General features: G+C 45.8%; 1 protein-coding gene and 1 pseudogene across 1 annotated transcript; both read left to right on the top strand.

The window, feature by feature from the left end:
• The first annotated feature begins 2,390 nt into the window (after nucleotides 1–2,390).
• LOC131813144 (uncharacterized) lies at nucleotides 2,391–2,959 on the top strand (annotated as a pseudogene).
• A 3,046-nt stretch (nucleotides 2,960–6,005) lies between these two features.
• Nucleotides 6,006–15,907, top strand: LOC131813082 (uncharacterized). The gene is made up of 7 exons (XM_059143278.1): nucleotides 6,006–6,019; nucleotides 6,217–6,280; nucleotides 9,009–9,080; nucleotides 9,168–9,358; nucleotides 9,629–9,870; nucleotides 10,024–10,042; nucleotides 15,790–15,907. Exons 1-7 carry the CDS (start codon nucleotides 6,006–6,008, stop codon nucleotides 15,905–15,907), a joined length of 720 nt encoding a protein of 239 aa, XP_058999261.1.
• Nucleotides 15,908–19,705: the final 3,798 nt, after the last annotated feature.

Below are 19,705 nucleotides of genomic sequence, written 5' to 3'. Positions count from 1 at the left end.
GAGTGATTTTCCTTCTATCTCTCATTTTCCCATGAGGGGTTTCCCCTCATCCAAACTTGGTGTTCTGTCTTATGTTGTTCCTTTGTCTTGTTTATGTTCCTCTGGTTGTTTATTAGCTTGTTTTGAAATGGCAGGCTACTTGTTGGTCTGTCGGGTCGAGTTTGTTTCTGTTGCCCATCTCTTGCCCTAAGGACTCACTGAAGTCCCCTAAAGCCACTCCCCTTCACGGTGGGGAAAGCCGTCCAGGTTCAGATGCTAAACTCCAGGCACACACCATGCTTTCTGACATAGACCAGTGGTTCTTCTGAGGCTGTCCTGCCTTCAGCTCTCTCACATGTCCCTTTGCTTCCTTTTGCTTTCTCCTGCAGAGATGCTGATACCACAGGGAACTTGTGGCTCTTGAGAATTTGTACCTTGGAGTTCACCTGATCTTGTTATAAATTTCAGCCAAGGAATTTTGGTTTTCCTGTCTAGCTGCCTGGTCTGTTTTTATGTGGGGATGTAGGAATATACAGATGAGCCCCCAGGGCGTCCACCTTTCTAAAATTCCCCTACTGAGATTTTGACCCAAATTCCTTAAGTCGTATTTTCTTTTGACATCACAAAACAAACAATAACCCCGTTCCCTGGTGAGACGAGATGTCTGGCACAGATTTTTGCCCTCTCCTTGCCTCCTAACTATGCTTGGAAAAAGTCTGATATTTTATTTCTGGATTAACTTGTCTTTTTCTCTTACATCTTATCTCTTTTATCTCAAGGATCCTTTCTTCAGGGGCATGCTGGATTTCTTCAGCCCATCACCTGCAGCCATTTAGGTTTTCCTGGACACTGTATTGGGATTCGCTGCTCACAGTGTCTCTGTGTTTTCATGCAGTGTTTATTTGGCTGAGGAACATCCTCATGTAACGTTTGTCCCCTCCTCCCTGGAAAAGGTATAGTTTCTAAAACAGTGCCTGTGCCTGTGTTCCCTGTTCCGAGGATAGTCTCAACACGCATGTCAGTGTGAAACAACCTTGTGCCAAGATGATCTTGCCTCTCCTGGGGGAGACTGTTGTCTCATGGTGCTGTGAGCAGGGCTGTAGCTTTCTGGTAACTCCAGTTTGAAGCCTAGAATCCTAATTTTGTATTTGAATCGAAGGTGGACTGTAACTCACATGGAAGGTACATCCTGATGCTTATGTTTCCTCTCCCTGAACTTGGCCTGTTCTGGGGTCTTCCCAAGGACCAGCGTTCTCTATAGGACCTGGGTGGTGAGGGGATAGGGAAGGTCATCCATCTCTTACTCACATGGATGCACACGCCTAGTCCCTGCTCAGATGGTTGTCAGCACCCAGCACCTGCTGCCCATCTCTACCTCCCATGGCCGACTCCCTCGCCCACTTTGCTGGGGCTGAGCCCTCTTATCCTTGGAGCGGAGAGGGTGAAGATGTTTGGTGTCCATTGGGAACATAGGAGTCAATGCATGGTTCTTTGTGAATGTGCCAACAGAGTTGGTGGATCCAAAAGCCCATTTACAAGGATGTTGCTAATTTGTCACCATATGGGAAAAAGTTTGAAAAGAAAAAAATCACACCAAGTGTACAGTTGGCTTACAGAGACAAGATAAATTTTATTAAAGGGAAATACAATTGTTATTGTTTTAAACAAGTGGAGTTAGAGGCAGCAGGAAAGAAGGAAGTTCTTGTAGGGAGAGGAGAGTTACAGGTGAGCAGAAAGTGGCCCAGTAGGATCCAGCATCCTTACGGCTAAGAAGCCAGATTAAAGCAGTCTCAATTTTCACTCAGAAACCTGGACCTGACTTTGCTTCTCAGCCAGCTCCCACCCAAGTTGGAAGAGCTGATTGTAGCATCAGCTGGCACCTGCTTCTAAGCAGAGGCATCTACAGAAAATATTTCTGAGTGATGAGGTTAAAGACAGATCTCAGAGGTGGAGATGAGTCAAGGAAGGAGGTATGTATAGGAATGAAAAGTAGGAGAAGGTTGTGGATGCATCAGGAGAGGACAGGTGAAAAGAGCTGATTTAGGGAAACCACAAGAATATAGGTTTCACCAAATATTGAGAAAGAAACCCAAGGTTTGGGTTCAGAGCTTTAGATCTTGCACTGACAGCAGACGGGGACACAGCAGCCGGACTGGGAGCAGCAGGGCTTACAGCAGCTGGACTGGGAGCAGCAGGGGACACAGCAGCAGGACTGGCAGCAGGATGACCCACAGCCTGAAGAGCAGCAGCAAGGTTTGCAGCAGCTGGACTGGGAGCAGCAGGGCTTGCAGCAGCTGGACTGGGAGCAGCAGGGCTTGCAGCAGCTGGACTGGGAGCAGCAGGGCTTGCAGCAGCTGGACTGGGAGCAGCAAGGCTTGCAGCAGCTGGACTGGGAGCAGCCACAGGAGCCACAGCCCCCCTTGCAACCCCCACAGGAGCCACAGCCCCCCTTGCAACCCCCACAGGAGCCACAGCCCCCCTTGCATCCCCCACAGGAGCCACAACCCCCCTTGCAGCCCCCACAGGAGCCACAGCCCCCCTTGCAGCCCCCACAGGAGCCACAGCCCCCCTTGCAGCCCCCACAGGAGCCACAGCCCCCCTTGCAGCCCCCACAGGAGCCACAGCCCCCCTTGCAGCCCCCACAGGAGCCACAGCTGGAGCAGGAACAGGCTGGCACACAGCAGCACACGGGCTTGCAGCAGCACACGGGCACACAGCAGCCCCCACAGCTGGAGCCACAGCCCCCACAGCTGGAGCCACAGCCCCCGGAACAACCACAGCAGCCCATGGTTCTGGTGGATTGAGGGTGGAGCAGGTCAGAGGAGCAGGTGCAGAGGACAGGTGCTCAGGTGTGGGGCCTCCTGGGCCGGGAGCCCTTTATATACTCCTGCCCCAGTGTGAGGTGTGATGCTGGCCACATGGTCACTTCCTGGTTCTTGTTTGTGCTATGTTTAGGATCTCCCTTCCTGTTTTCCTTTAGACATCAGCCTCTGGTGTAAAGTCTATGTGCCATTAGCTGCTATTGGCTACTCGTTGGGACCTAGCCCCTCCCAGAATCCATGTCTAGACTTGAGGGAGTTCCCCATCCCTTGCAAGGGTTCAGCTCATTCCCTTTAACTGCAGAGTGTCACTTGATTAACAGTGGTTTATTTTAGCTGTACAAGGGGTATACGCAATAACACATAAAAAAACATGTAAAAATGTCCGAGTTATGAAAACAGTAGGAAGATGGGTGAATCCCTGTCCACGCCTCTTCTCGCATTGTTTCCTCCTACCCTAGGCAAGTTCCTGAATCGGAAAGTGTTAGTCCCATGTGGTCTTCACATGCTTAATAAACATATTACGTGTGTTCTTGAAACATTATTTTGCGGGCTTTAAACTTAGTATAGTAAGTGGTAATGCACTACTTTTCTCCTGAAAACTGCTTTTGCAAAATGCAGTGGTTGTAGTAAAGAGATTTCTCTAGGTGGTTTGTACGGCTCTAGTTAACCTATTTTCTTCCTGAAGCTACAACCATCGATTCATCCCTTTACCCATTGTTGGACCTTTTGTTTCCTTTCTTTTGCAATTTGACAGCTTATGCCACTTTCCTGCCTAAAAGCCCTCCTGCACTTTGGAGTGGAGGGGCTTGGGCTGGGCTGCTCTTCACCCTGAGCATGGGTGGGAGTCCCTGTTCTCCACCCACACTCACCATTGTCCCCTTCAGTGCATGCCAGTGTGTTATTGTGAATTAATCTCATATTCTTATTCACCACAAATAATGAGAAAATCTAGTGGGAAATAAGTTATTTAAAGTGTGAACAAAACATTACATATCTAAGAACTAATTGATAAAGAATGCCTGAGACTTCTGTGGGGAAACTGTAAAAATTTTTTTCTTTCTTTTTTTTTTTTTAAAAGATTTTATTTATTTATTTGACAGAGTGATCATAAGTAGGCAGAGAGGCAGGCAGAGAGAGAGGAGGAAGCAGGCTCCGCGCTGAGCAGAGAGCCCGATACGGGGCTCCATCCCAGGACCCTGAGATCATGACCTGAGCCGAAGGCAGAGGCTTTAACCCACTGAGCCACCCAGGCGCCCCTAACAATCTTTTTCTTTCTTCCTTCCTTCCCACCTCTCTTTCCATCTCTCCCTCTCTTTCTCTCTCTCTTTCTTTCTTTCTTTCTTCTGAGCCATAAAGAATTGGATAAATGGAGAAGTATACCATGTTCGTGGATAGCCAGACAGCATTATAAAACATTAATTTCTCCCGTGTTAGTCCATGTATTCCGTGCGATTTTAGTTGGAATTCCACAGGATTTAATTTTGGAATTTCTCCCACAGATCTAAAATTTATGTGCAAAGTTCATGAATAACTGAGGCAATTGTGAATAATAAGCAAAATATCTGCCAGATATTATTAAATATAAAATAAACATAGAATAAATTCTTATCTAATAAAAGCTTGCTGCTAACATAGGAACAGATAAATAGATGAAGATACAGAACAAGAACCCATAAAAGGCCCATGTATTTGGGAACTCTACTTTTGAATGAGGAAATTGAATGGGGAAGGTGGCTCACTCTATACAGATAGTTAAAATTAGGGGCTCCCGGGTGGCTCAGTGGGTTAAAGCCTCTGCCTTTGGCTCAGGCCATGATCCCAGAGTTCTGCTCAGCGGGAAGCTTGTTTCCTCCACTCTCTCTCTCTCTGCTTGCCTCTCTGCCTACTTGTGATCTCTGTCCGTTAAATAAATTAAAAAAATCTTAAAAAAAAGAAAATTAAAATTAGATGGTAATGCCGCACCCCCCAAAATACAGATGGATTTAAGGTCTTAAAGTATATGTAAAAGCGAAGGAGAAAATACAAAGTGTAGGAGATAGTATCTGTTGGAGGTTATGGTTATTATGCTCAGGGTAGGAAAGGAATTCTTAAATATGATCCCAGAGCACAAGTAATAGTTAGGAAAATGGTGGATTTAACTGCATCAGAATTATATACATTTGTGTTCAGTGGCAGTCACTGTGGAACAACATAAAAAGATGGTTGGACTTTCAGGGGAAGACACTTGCTGCTTATAATCACTAAGGGGTTAATGTCTAGACTGTACTAGGAACTGCAAACCACCAGGGAATGGACAGAGACTGGGAAGTGAGCGTTCACACGCGGCCAATAAGAACACAAAGAGACGGTCACCCTGATTTTCATCAGCGGAAAGCAAGTTGTTGTTGTTATTATTATTTTGAGTTTTACTTATTTATTTGACACAGAGAGAGAGAGAGAGAGAGAGAGAGAGAGAGAGAGAGCGCCAGAGAACGGGAGCCAGAGAGCACAAGCGGGGGCAATGGCAGAGGGAGAGGGAGAAGCGGATGCTCTGCTGAGCCGGGAGACCAGCACAAACTCCATCCTAGGACTGCGGGCTCATGGCCTGAGCTGAAAGCAGACACTTAACTGATGGAGCCACCCAGGTGCCCCCAGAGGAAACCAAATTAAAACAAAATACCACTGTGTTTTTGAAGAGAGGGAGAACTCTGTCAGCATTTTTGATACGGGGTATTATCTCTTCCTTGTGACAAGTAGATTGTCCCCCTGTATGTACCCCAGAAGAATGCTCATACAGCCTGGTGGGATTTCGTGAGTGGAGTACATGCGTACCTTTGACGTGCAGATTCTATCCAGAGAAACACTCATACAGATGCTAAGGAAGAAGGATATTAATTACGGTGTATTGTCTCAGCAAAGAGCTCCCAAAAGGGCACTGAACTCTCACAACATGGTCTATGTATATAACGGAATACGATATAGTGGCCAGAAATAATTTATTGTATTTTTATGTAGCAAAACAAATCAATCTCAGATTTGCTTAAAAAAAAAAATACTGAGAAATCGAACAAGCTTTAAACCCCCCATGAATAAAAATAAACACCCATTCTAGGAAAATACTACTTGTCATGACTGTATGCCCACATGTGGAAACACATTTCCAGAAGGTGATAGAGAAGGGTGTGCGGACAGGTGTCTGTGGAGGGTGGTGGGGTTGGCCTGAGGATGAAGGAGAAAAGGTAAGTAATAAACAGGGAGGACCCATTAGCTGGCGACGTGACTTATAGAATTCACCGTGCATGCTGAGGCTTCATGGCAAGGCTTCGTTCATTTTTGTGACTGCTCTACATGCACTTAGAAGAGTGGAATTGTATAGTTGGTGGCACAACACTTGCCATGAATCCTATTGGGTCAGTTTGTTAACTTGGGGGCCCAGATCCCCCACATCTGCCCCATGTTTCTTGTCGCTTGTGTATAAAATACGGAGAAGGAACCTCAGAGTCTTCCACTCTGATTATGGTTTGGTCCACTTCATTCCATAGTTTGTCCCATTCTGCTTTGCTTCCTTTTTTAAGGCTGTTTCGTTCCGTACACGCAAATTTTAAGTGGTGGGAACTCTTAGTTTATGGAAGCGATACTCGTCTTCTCCAGTAACTCTTTGGGGCTTTTTGTTTCTGTTTGGCCTGCTATTGACAGAGCTTTGTTTGCATGCATATCTTTCCCCATTTTTAAATTTTTAACCTTTCTCTATACTTTGGTTAAATGTGGCTTTTGAGTTGGTATGAAATTAGATTAAAAGCAAATCTACTCCAGCAATCTTTGTATTTAAGGTAGCATATTTTTGTCCATTTCTACTTAGTGTAATTTCTGACACATTTGGTTTTAAACCTGCCTCTTATTTTGTATTTAATATAGATTCAGCCTGTCAGTCTTTCTCTCCTCTCCTTCCTCGTGCCTTTTCAGGTTGATTTCATCGTGTGACTGTCCCACACAGCTTCCTTTCTCCCCAAGGACCACGCTTAACACTTGGGATCTTCTTTGCCTGTGTTCAATATTCATCACTCTCTCTTGAATCCTTTTTATCTCATTCATTTTGACCTTAAAATGTGTTTTTTTTCGTTTGCCGTGTTTCCTTCATTTTAGTCTTGATTTCTGGAGTGATTTTCCTTCTATCTCTCATTTTCCCATGAGGGGTTTCCCCTCATCCAAACTTGGTGTTCTGTCTTATGTTGTTCCTTTGTCTTGTTTATGTTCCTCTGGTTGTTTATTAGCTTGTTTTGAAATGGCAGGCTACTTGTTGGTCTGTCGGGTCGAGTTTGTTTCTGTTGCCCATCTCTTGCCCTAAGGACTCACTGAAGTCCCCTAAAGCCACTCCCCTTCACGGTGGGGAAAGCCGTCCAGGTTCAGATGCTAAACTCCAGGCACACACCATGCTTTCTGACATAGACCAGTGGTTCTTCTGAGGCTGTCCTGCCTTCAGCTCTCTCACATGTCCCTTTGCTTCCTTTTGCTTTCTCCTGCAGAGATGCTGATACCACAGGGAACTTGTGGCTCTTGAGAATTTGTACCTTGGAGTTCACCTGATCTTGTTATAAATTTCAGCCAAGGAATTTTGGTTTTCCTGTCTAGCTGCCTGGTCTGTTTTTATGTGGGGATGTAGGAATATACAGATGAGCCCCCAGGGCGTCCACCTTTCTAAAATTCCCCTACTGAGATTTTGACCCAAATTCCTTAAGTCGTATTTTCTTTTGACATCACAAAACAAACAATAACCCCGTTCCCTGGTGAGACGAGATGTCTGGCACAGATTTTTGCCCTCTCCTTGCCTCCTAACTATGCTTGGAAAAAGTCTGATATTTTATTTCTGGATTAACTTGTCTTTTTCTCTTACATCTTATCTCTTTTATCTCAAGGATCCTTTCTTCAGGGGCATGCTGGATTTCTTCAGCCCATCACCTGCAGCCATTTAGGTTTTCCTGGACACTGTATTGGGATTCGCTGCTCACAGTGTCTCTGTGTTTTCATGCAGTGTTTATTTGGCTGAGGAACATCCTCATGTAACGTTTGTCCCCTCCTCCCTGGAAAAGGTATAGTTTCTAAAACAGTGCCTGTGCCTGTGTTCCCTGTTCCGAGGATAGTCTCAACACGCATGTCAGTGTGAAACAACCTTGTGCCAAGATGATCTTGCCTCTCCTGGGGGAGACTGTTGTCTCATGGTGCTGTGAGCAGGGCTGTAGCTTTCTGGTAACTCCAGTTTGAAGCCTAGAATCCTAATTTTGTATTTGAATCGAAGGTGGACTGTAACTCACATGGAAGGTACATCCTGATGCTTATGTTTCCTCTCCCTGAACTTGGCCTGTTCTGGGGTCTTCCCAAGGACCAGCGTTCTCTATAGGACCTGGGTGGTGAGGGGATAGGGAAGGTCATCCATCTCTTACTCACATGGATGCACACGCCTAGTCCCTGCTCAGATGGTTGTCAGCACCCAGCACCTGCTGCCCATCTCTACCTCCCATGGCCGACTCCCTCGCCCACTTTGCTGGGGCTGAGCCCTCTTATCCTTGGAGCGGAGAGGGTGAAGATGTTTGGTGTCCATTGGGAACATAGGAGTCAATGCATGGTTCTTTGTGAATGTGCCAACAGAGTTGGTGGATCCAAAAGCCCATTTACAAGGATGTTGCTAATTTGTCACCATATGGGAAAAAGTTTGAAAAGAAAAAAATCACACCAAGTGTACAGTTGGCTTACAGAGACAAGATAAATTTTATTAAAGGGAAATACAATTGTTATTGTTTTAAACAAGTGGAGTTAGAGGCAGCAGGAAAGAAGGAAGTTCTTGTAGGGAGAGGAGAGTTACAGGTGAGCAGAAAGTGGCCCAGTAGGATCCAGCATCCTTACGGCTAAGAAGCCAGATTAAAGCAGTCTCAATTTTCACTCAGAAACCTGGACCTGACTTTGCTTCTCAGCCAGCTCCCACCCAAGTTGGAAGAGCTGATTGTAGCATCAGCTGGCACCTGCTTCTAAGCAGAGGCATCTACAGAAAATATTTCTGAGTGATGAGGTTAAAGACAGATCTCAGAGGTGGAGATGAGTCAAGGAAGGAGGTATGTGTAGGAATGAAAAGTAGGAGAAGGTTGTGGATGCATCAGGAGAGGACAGGTGAAAAGAGCTGATTTAGGGAAACCACAAGAATATAGGTTTCACCAAATATTGAGAAAGAAACCCAAGGTTTGGGTTCAGAGCTTTAGATCTTGCACTGACAGCAGACGGGGACACAGCAGCCGGACTGGGAGCAGCAGGGCTTACAGCAGCTGGACTGGGAGCAGCAGGGGACACAGCAGCAGGACTGGCAGCAGGATGACCCACAGCCTGAAGAGCAGCAGCAAGGTTTGCAGCAGCTGGACTGGGAGCAGCAGGGGACACAGCAGCAGGATTGGGAGCAGCAGGGCTTGCAGCAGCTGGACTGGGAGCAGCAGGGCTTGCAGCAGCTGGACTGGGAGCAGCAAGGCTTGCAGCAGCTGGACTGGGAGCAGCCACAGGAGCCACAGCCCCCCTTGCAACCCCCACAGGAGCCACAGCCCCCCTTGCATCCCCCACAGGATCCACAACCCCCCTTGCAGCCCCCACAGGAGCCACAACCCCCCTTGCAGCCCCCACAGGAGCCACAGCCCCCCTTGCAACCCCCACAGGAGCCACAGCCCCCCTTGCAGCCCCCACAGGAGCCACTGCCCCCCTTGCAGCCCCCACAGGAGCCACAGCCCCCCTTGCAGCCCCTACAGGAGCCACAGCCCCCCTTGCAGCCCCCACAGGAGCCACAGCCCCCCTTGCAGCCCCCACAGGAGCCACTACCCCCCTTGCAGCCCCCACAGGAGCCACAGCCCCCCTTGCAGCCCCCACAGGAGCCACAGCTGGAGCAGGAACAGGCTGGCACACAGCAGCACACGGGCTTGCAGCAGCACACGGGCACACAGCAGCCCCCACAGCTGGAGCCACAGCCCCCACAGCCGGACCCGCAGCCCCCACAGCTGGAGCCACAGCCCCCGGAACAGCCACAGCAGCTCATGGTTCTGGTGGGTTGAGAGTGGATCAGGTCAGAGGAGCAGGTGCAGAGGACAGGTGCTCAGGTGTGGATACTTCTGGGCCAGGACCCTTTATATACCTGTCTAGTGGCTTCACAGGCCACAAGGTCACTTCCTTGTGCCTGTTTATACTGTTTTCCAGCCCTATTTTTCCTCTTTGCCAGTGCCTTCCTACTGGCTCAGGTGAGCATCCACTTTCTGTTTCCTAAATTTGTCTTCTTCCACTTTTGTTTTGAGCCCTATAATTAGAACCTCAGCTCCAGGATGTCTTTGTTTCCCGAGGAGCCCAGGCACTGGTCACCTGCACTCTCTGTCGGCCTCAAGTGACCTATGGCTCCTCCTGCCCCGGTGCCATTACCTGTGCTGTGCTGACCTCTTCCAATAGTCCTCTTCTATGTTAAGATCGTAAAAATCGTCCATCGTCTTTACTGGAAACAATAAAAATCTAAAGAAGAAAAGAATTCCCATAATCCTGCCATCTAGGGATGACATTTTGGTTGGTTTCTGTAAGTACGAGTAAGTGTGTGTGTGTTTATATTCCATCAGTTTATCCATGCCTTGTCCCTTCTGGAAACGCCCATTCCTTAATGACCAGAATAAGAATAATCCAGCCCCTGTCCTGGTATTTGGAAAGGAATCCTTTTTCTCCTTGATTATTTCTGAAAACCGCAGAAATATCTCTGGTTCCTGTTTGTCTTCTTTCCATTCAGACCATCCATTCATTTTGAGCTACTTCGTCCAGCTTCTGAGTCTGCTGCCCTTCTCAGCATTGCCCCAAAGGAGAAGGGGTGATTTATTTCCAAACAGCAAGCCATGGCCAATGCAAGGTTTCTTGGTTGAAGAGATGATTATAAAGCTTGAGGTGAGCACAAGAGGATTACTCTACTGAGAAGGAAAACTTAAGTCTGCATACCAGATGTCCCTGCTCCTAATTTCTCTTGGCCATGCCTTTGGACATCAGCCTCCTGCTGACTGGCCTCCAACCATCCACCCATGGCTGGACTGCTCCCCTTAATATAAAAATTTCCCACCTTGTCTTTATAGTCTTTACCTCTGATTCTGATACTAACAAGGGATCCTCCAAATCAGCACGTTATGTGATAATTTCTGAAGTGATGCACCTTATTCCTCATGAGGTTAGCCTTGTACTTGATTGAACAGTGAATTTAACACATCAGTGCGCTGTCTCTGCGCCTGGCTTGTGCTCTCATCCCAGGTCTTCCTAGTCAATGGGAAGGTGGCGCTTTGTCTATCTGCTGCTTTGACTGGAGTTCCTGGTATTGAACTATCCTTGTGTGCTTGAGGATGCAACCCAGCTTGGTCATAGTGTGTTTTTAGTTTGATACATTGTTGTATTCAGTTGATAACGTTTGCATCTACATCCAGAAGTAAAATTTAGAGGGCATTCTTTGGTGATGGCAGCTTGACTATGTAGCATCTTTTCCCTGTTGCCAACCTTGATTCTCAGCCATGGGTCTTTCAAGGGCAGCAGACAGGGAGGTCATAGGTGAGCTGGTAGAGGAGGCTCAGCTTTCCTTGAACCTCTGAGCTTGATGAGAAGTTGGGAACAGTCAGAGACCCTGGCCTAGGCAAGGACTGACCACATTAAGCCATGGAGCACAGTGCAAATTAGTGTCTGTCTGCCTCCTGAGCGTTCTCTGCCTCTGCTCCTGCACAGTTAAGAAAAAGATGAAATGAGTCCTCTACTTCTGGAAGGACATGGGAGCACTGAGGAACAGAGTGGATCCCACCTGTTGCCTCGCTGGAGGTCTGAACTTCCACATCTTGTGGGAATGCAGCCATTACAGATGCTCCAGCAGGTGAAGTGGGCCCCACGGGGCAGCAGGACACATGCATCACACAAGGGGGTGAGCAAGTTGGAGGGACAAGGAGTCTGGGCACCAGATCTCAATAAAATGGAGTTTCTGGTGGGATGAATGTCAGGTGAACAAGAGAGGAAGACTAGTTCAGACAAGTCAAGTGTATGCCCATGGAGATTAAAAAAAATAGACAATTCAGTTTTAGCAGGTTCGGGTTTACAGGAAAAAATGAGTGAAAAGTACAGGGGATTCCCATATACCCTCTTTCCTCACCACCCCCTGAATTTTCCATATTTCTTACATCTCATGTGGTACATTTGTTGCAACTTATGAACCAATATGGATACACTAGTGTTAATTGAAGTCCATAGTTTAGGGTCACTCTTGTTGCATATTCCATGGATTCGAAAAATCATTATGACATATATTCTTGGTGATGGTACCACACAGAATAATAGTTTCACTGCCTTAAAATCCTCTGTGCTCTGCCTGTTCATCTCTCTCCCTCCCTCCTCCAACCCTTGGCAACCACTGATCTTGTTATCAGTTCCTTTGTTTTGCCTTTTCCAGAACATCATAGCGTTTGGATCAGGTAGTATGTGGCCATTTTGGACTTTTTTTTCCCACTTAGTAAGATGCATTTAAAGTGCCTCCATGACTTTTCATGGCTTGATAGCTCATTTCTTTTTACTACCGAATGGTATTTCGTTGTCTGGACTTTTCACAGTTTATTTATCCATTCGTCTACTGACGGCCATCTTGGCTATTTCCAAGTTTTGACAATTATAAATAAAGCTGCTAGAAATATCCACATGGAGGTTTTTGTATGGATGTAAATTCTCACCTCCAAGGAATTCACCAAGGAATGTGACTGCTGAATCATAAGGTAAGAGTATATTTAGTTTTGTAAGAAATTGCCCAAAGTGGTTGCACCATTATTGTATTCCCAGCAGGGGTGTGTGATGATATCTCAATGTTGTTTTGATTTGCATTTCCTGAGTGACCTAGAACATAGAGCATCTTTTCATATGATTATGTGCCATCTCTGTGTCTTCTTTGGTGAAGTGTATGTACAGCTCTTTTGCCCATTTTTAGATTGAATTGTTTTCTTATTGTTGAGTTTTAAAATTTCTTTGTATATTTTGGATACAATTCCTGTATCTGACATGTGTTTTGTGTCCCCCCCTGCCAGGCTGTGTCTTGTGTTTTCATTTTCTCAGTGTCTTTCATAGAGCAGATGTCTTTAATGTTCATGAAGTACAACTTAACAAATTTTTCTGTTAAATTTTTTTGGAAGGATGTCCTTTTGGTGTTGTGTCTAAGTAGTCACCAAACCCAAGATCACCTAGATTTTCTCTTCTGTTATCTTCTAGGACTTTAATAGTTTTGTGTCTTATGCGAGGTCTGTGGTCCATTTTGAGTTTATTTTTGGGAAGGGTGTAAGGTCTGGATATAGATTCTTTCTTTTTTCTTTTCTTTAAAGATTTTATTTATTTACTTGAGAGACAGTACAAGCAGGGGGAGGGGTACAGGGAGAAGCAGGCCCCCCACTGAGCTGGGTGCCGATCCTGGGATGTGATCCCAGGACTCTGGGATCATGGCCTGAGTCAAAGGCAGATGCTTAGCCAACTGAGCCACCCAGGAGCCCCTCTTTTTTCTTTTCTCGCATGGAGATGTCCAAGAGGCCCAGCACGGTTTTCTGGAAAGACTGTCCTTTCTCCCCTGAATGTCCTTTGCCCCTTTGTCACATCCGCTGACTACCTTTGTGTGCGTCTGTTTCCGGGTTCTCTGTTCATGGCTCCGTGTATCTGTCTGTTTTATCGGCAGTGCCATGTCATCCTGATTACTGTGGCCTGTGGTGGGTCTCGAGCTGAGGAGTGTTAGTCTTCGGGCTCTGTTTTCCTCTATTAGTGTTGGCTGTTCGGGGTCTTTTGCTTTTTGCTAGAGTCTCCAGCACCAGTTTGTCGACAACAGGCTGGGATCTTTATTGGGCTCACACTGAATCTGCACATCAAGTTGGAATGATCTCTTTCATTAGAGTTTTTTAGATTCCTTGAATATATCTTATATATATTATTAGGTTTTTACCTAAATAATTCATTTTTTGGTGCTAATGTAAATGATATTGAGTTTTTAATGTCAAATTCTAAATGCTCCTTGCTGGGATATGAAAAAGCAATTGATGTTTTATATTAACCTTGTATCGTGCAACTTTGCTACCATCACTTAGTAGCTCTATATTTTTTTGTTGATTATGTGAGATTTTCTACATAAGCAATCATGTCATGTCACTAAACTAAAAAAATCATGATTTAGAAGAACTAAACAAGCAGCACCAAGTGTTGGCAAGGACAAGGAGCAGCAGGAGCGCTCTCTAACCACGGTGGGCATTCAGAATGGTGCGGCCCCTCTGGAAGACAGTTTGGTGGTTTCTTGCAAAACGAAACACTTCCCATACGATCCAGCAATTGTGCTCCTTAACATTAACTCAACGGAGCAAAAGCTCATGTGCACTCAAAACCCTGCATATAGATGCTTATAGAAGCTTTACTTATAATTGGCAAAACTTGGAAGCAACCAAGATGCCCTTCGGCAGGTTATGGATAAATAAACTGTGGTCCATCCAGACACTAGAATATTCTTTAAAATTAAATATGCTAAAAATGTTTAAAAAATAAGCTATCAAGCCATGAAAAGTCATGGAGACGCCTTAAATCCCTCTTCCTAAGTGAAAGGAGACAACCACAGACTGTGGGATCCCAGCTCTAAGACATTCTGGAAAAGGCAGAACTAGGGAGACGGTACAGGGATCGGCGGTCGTACAGTTTGGAGTGGGGGGAGGGGTTAACAGGTGGGGCGGGGAGGGCTTTATGGCAGGGAGACCCCTCCGTGTGACACTGTGGTGGTGGATACATGCCATTATATGTGTGTTAAAACCCATAGAACATATGACATCACGAGTGAAGGTGTAGATGAAGGACTTTGCACCCAAGGATGTCAGTGCAGATTCATCAGCTTCAACAAAGCTGTGTCTGGTGGAGACGTCGACGGTGACTGAGGCTGTGCATGTGGGGAGGCAAGGGGTCTGTGGGAGACCTCTGCAGCTTATTCTAAGTTTTGTTGTGAACTTAAAACTGCCTCAAAGAAGTACAATTTAGCAAAAAACCGTAGCTGTAGATGCAGATGCAGATGTGGATGACTTGAAGGACAGTCACGGGCTGAGATGATTGCTCCGGAAGACTTAAGTGAAAGGAAAATCTCACATCACAGAACAGGAGCACAAAGCAAAGCGACAAGAGGAAGGGGTGAGATCCCACCGAGGACATGGCATGCAGGAACAATAGGAGTGCGGTCAGGGGCAGGCAGACGGCCAGGGCAGAGGCAGGAGTGATGCGTCCAGTAAGACAATCCCCAGAGCTAGTTAGCAGTCGAGTCAGCATTTGGAAAGACTCATTGAGTCTCAGGGAGGATTGCTAGGAGAAACGACCCTGAGGAATATTGTGGAAACCCCCACACAGAAAGAATGAGGATACAGGAACCCACCCGTCTGCAGAAATCCTTGAGGGATGCTCTGTCCAGACACCGAGTAACAGGACAGCCTCCTCAGGAGGGGGATGCCTTCTTCTGAGGAAGACAGGGACTTGTGGAAAAAGTCAAAACTCGGTCACAGGAAGTTTCCAAGAAACATGTAACAGAGCGATGGAGAAGCGCTGAAAATCAGGTGAGTGATACAGAGGAGAAGAATGGACAAGCCCATGGCAGCAAGTGTACTAGGTGACGTTGAAGGTTAAAAGCACTGAACGGGGTAAAGAGGCTGAGGCTAGCAGGTGAGCTCTACGGAAAAGCTGAAACTACGGTGGACCTGTGTGTCCCGAACAGCAGAGCTGCTGCATTGTTCAACAAAAATGATTACAAGTGCATGGGGGAGACAAGTAAAAATGGAATTACGGAAGGAGATTTCGATATCTCACTTTTGGAATTGGACTTATCTTTGGACAAAACTATAAAAGGTTATACAGGAACTGAGTCGTGCAAATGACAATCCCCACTGCCAACTTTGGGAACTGGCTCTGGACCTAGGGTGCTCCTCATGCCCCTTGAACCCTGCAGCTTTGCCGTGGTTGGTTGGTCATGCGAACAGGACGCCAGGACCGCACTGCTCAGTGAGTTTGGCTACCGGCTCGAGGCCGTGCTCTCCGATAGTTTCTGGGTCTTCTCGGTGTCTTGACCTCTCCGCTCGGTTGGGGGTCTACTTGACTTTTCTCTTGATGAGCCCAACCCCATATCGTGCTCGACTATGCACCTCTCCCCCAACTACTCTACCCCCTTTCTAGCTTACACTCTTCTGTGCCCTGACCTCACAAGGACCCTCCATCCAGGGGCAGGGACCCTCTCCACTGACCTTCAACCTCTCCGATGACTTCTTTTGTAATGGCTGGTTGGCATAAAACTGACACAGCATAGCACTGACCCACTGAAGGTGCACAGCTGGGTGGTGGTCAGTGTTTCCACAACTACACCCACCATGGAGCATACAGAATGTTCATCACCTCAGGAGAAAACCCCCCAATTCATCCTCCCTGGCTCCAGCTTTACACAACTACTCATTTGCCTTCTGTCTCTATGTATTTGCCTATTTTGGAAATTACATAAAAATAAAATGCTATAATAGGCAGTCTTCTGCAAATGGCTTCTTCCACTTAGCATAACGTGTGGAGTTTTATTCTTGCTGTAGCCTATGCCATACTTCATTCCTTTTTATCAGATACTATTTGTTTATCAGGTACTATTTGTTTATCAGATACTATTTGTTAATAATAATCCATTTTATGGGTCAGCTACATCTTTTATCCAACCATCATCTGATGGACATTTGGCTGTTGTGAAGATGCTGCCATGAGCTTTTGAGTGCAGGCATCCTGTGGACATATGTTTTCATTCTCTTGGGTGGACTTCTGGGTCAGACGGTGGGACTCTGCGTTTAGCTTGGAGGAGCTGCCGGGCTGCCTTCCACAGTGGCTGAGCAGCTCATGCTCCCAGCAACAGTTACGAGGGTCCCATGTTTCCCGCATCCTCTCTGACGCTTGCTAGTGTCTCATATTTTCTATCGAGCCATCCTGGTGGGCATGAAGTGGTACTCTCTCTGGTGAGGATTTGTACTTGCCTGATGCTAATGATGTTGAGAATATTTTCGTGTGCTTGTTGGCTATCTGATTTTTAGTTCTGTTGCTTTGTTTTGTTTTGTTTTTTATTATTCAACTATTTGACAGACAGAGATCACAAGCAGGCAGAGAGGCAGGCAGGGAGAGAGGAGGAAGCAGGCTCCCTGCTGAGCAGAGAGCCCAATGTGGGGCTTGACCCCAGGACCCTGAGATCATGACCTGAGCTGAAGGCAGAGGCTTTAACCCGCTGAGCCACCCAGCCACCCCTATCTTTGTATTTTCGATTTGCAAGAGTTCTTTATATATTTTGGACACTAGCGCCTTATCGGTCCTGGGATCTGTAGATATTTTCTCCCACCTTAGGCTTCATCTTCACTGTCTTGACCATGTCCTTTGAGGCATAAACTCTTCAAATTTTGATGATGTCCAATTTATCTATTTTTTTCTTTTGTTCCTGTCTTGTGACATCAGACCTAAGATACCACTGCCAGACCCAAGTTCATGAAGATCTAACCAGGTCCCCTTCCAAGAGTGGTACAGTTTGATTCTTAAATTTGGGCTTGTTGATCCATTTTGAATTAGCTTCTGTGTGTGGTGTCATGTACAGCTCTGACTCGTCCCCTCATATGTGGCTGTGCAGTCAGCCCAGCCCCATTCTCTGAAGAGACGCTTCTTTACCCAGGGATCTTGACTCCCTCGTCAAAACCTGGCCATGTGCATGAGGCTCTCTATTTTATTCCATTGGTCTGTGTGTGTGTCCTTAAGCCAGTGCCACACTGTCTTCACCACCGTGGCTTTCTGGCAGGTTTTGACATCAGGAAATGTGAACCCCAACTTTGTTCTCCCTTTTTTTTTCATTTTATTTATATATTTTTATTTTTTAAATTAGCATATAATGTATTATTTGCTTCAAGGTACATGTCTGTGAATCATCAGTCTTACACATTCCGCAGCACTCACCATTGCACTGCCCTCCCCAGTGTTCATCACCAGCCACCCCATCCCTTCCCTCCTCCCCAGCAACGCTCAGTTTGTTTTCTGAGATTAAGAGTCTCTTCTGGTTTGTCTCCCTCCCGATCCCATCTTGTTTCAATTTTTTTCCCTCCCTACCCCCACAACGCCCCACGCTCCCTCTCAAATTCCTCATATCAGGGAGATCATATGATAATTGTCTTTCTCTTATTGACTTATTTCGCTCAGCATAAAACCCTCTAGTTCCATCCACATCATTGCAAATGGCAAAATTTCATTTTCTGATGGTTGCATAATATTGTATTTTATATATATATACATATATACACACACACATATATATATATACACACACCACATCTTCTTTATCCATTCATCTGTTGATGGACATCTAGGTTCTTTCCATAGTCTGACTATTGTGCACATTGCCGCTACAAACATTGGGTGCACGTGCCCCTTCAGATCACTACATTTGTATCTTTAACAAATTTTTTTTTTAAGATTTTTATTTATTTATTTGACAGAGAGAAATCACAAGTAGACGGAGAGGCAGGCAGAGAGAGAGGAAGGGAAGCAGGCTCCCTGCTGAGCAGAGAGCCCGATGTGGGACTTGATCCCAGGACCCTGAGATCATGACCTGAGCCAAAGGCAGCAGCTTAACCCACTGAGCCACCCAGGCGCCCCACTACATTTGTATCTTGCTGGGTCATAGGGTGGCTCTATTTTCGACTTTTTGAGGAACCAACATGCTGTTTTCCACAGTGGTTGCACCAGCTTGCATTCCAACAGTGTAGGAGGGTTCCCCTTTCTCCACATCCTCGCCAGCATCGGTCATTTCCTGACTTGTTGATTTTAGCCATTCTGACTGGTGTGAGGTGATATCTCATTGTGGTTTTGATTTGTATTTCCCTGATGCTGAGTGACGTGGAGCACTTTTTCATGTGTCTGTTGGCCATCTGGATGTCTTCTTTGCAGAAATGTCTGTTCATGTCCTCTGCCCATTTCTTGATTGGATTGTTCTTTGGGTGTTGAGTTTGATAAGGCTTTATAGATTTTGGATACGAGCCCTTTATCTGATATGTTGTTTGCAAATATCTTCTCCCATTCTGTCAGTTGTCTTTTGGTTTTGTTAACCGTTTCCTTTGCTGTGCAAAAGCTTTTGATCTAGATAAAGTCCCAATAGTTCACTTTTCCCCTTGCTTCCTTGCCTTTGGTGATGTTCCTAGGAAGAAGTTGTTGTGGCTGAGGTCAAAGAGGTTGCTGCCTGTGTTCTCCTCAAGGGTTTTGATGGATTCCTTTCACACATTGAGGTCCTTCATCCATTTTGAGTCTATTTTCGTGTGTGGTGTAAGGAAATGGTCCAGTTTCATTTTTCTGCATTTGGCTGTCCAATTTTCCCAACATATTTTGTTGAAGAGGCTGTCTTTTTCCCACTGGACATTCTTTCCTGCTTTGTTGAAGATTAGTTGACCATAGAGTTGAGGGTCAATTCCTGGGCTCTCTGTTCTGTTCCATTGATCTATGTGTCTGTTTTTGTGTCAGTACCATGCTGTCTTGATGATGACAGCTTTGTAATAGAGCTTAAGTCTGGAATTGTGATGCCACCAACTTTGGTTTTCTTTTTCAACATTCCTCTATTTGGGGTCTTTTCTGGTTCCACATAAATTTTAGGATTATTTGTTCATTTTCTTTGAACGAAATTGATGGTATTTTGATAGGGATTGCATTAGATGTGCAGATTGCCTTGGGTAGCACAGACATTTTCACAATACTTGTTCTTCTAATCCATGAAGGTTTTTCCATTTCTTTGGGTCTTCCTCAATTTCTTTCATGAGTACTTTATAGTTTTCTGAGTACAGATTCTTTACCTCTTTGGATAGGTTTATTCCTAG

Source organism: Mustela lutreola, chromosome 1 (assembly GCF_030435805.1).
Source record: "Mustela lutreola isolate mMusLut2 chromosome 1, mMusLut2.pri, whole genome shotgun sequence".
In the NCBI taxonomy this organism is placed as follows: domain Eukaryota; kingdom Metazoa; phylum Chordata; class Mammalia; order Carnivora; family Mustelidae; genus Mustela; species Mustela lutreola.
Note: the sequence above shows the minus strand (reverse complement) of the source record. Positions and strands in the feature narration are given on the sequence as shown.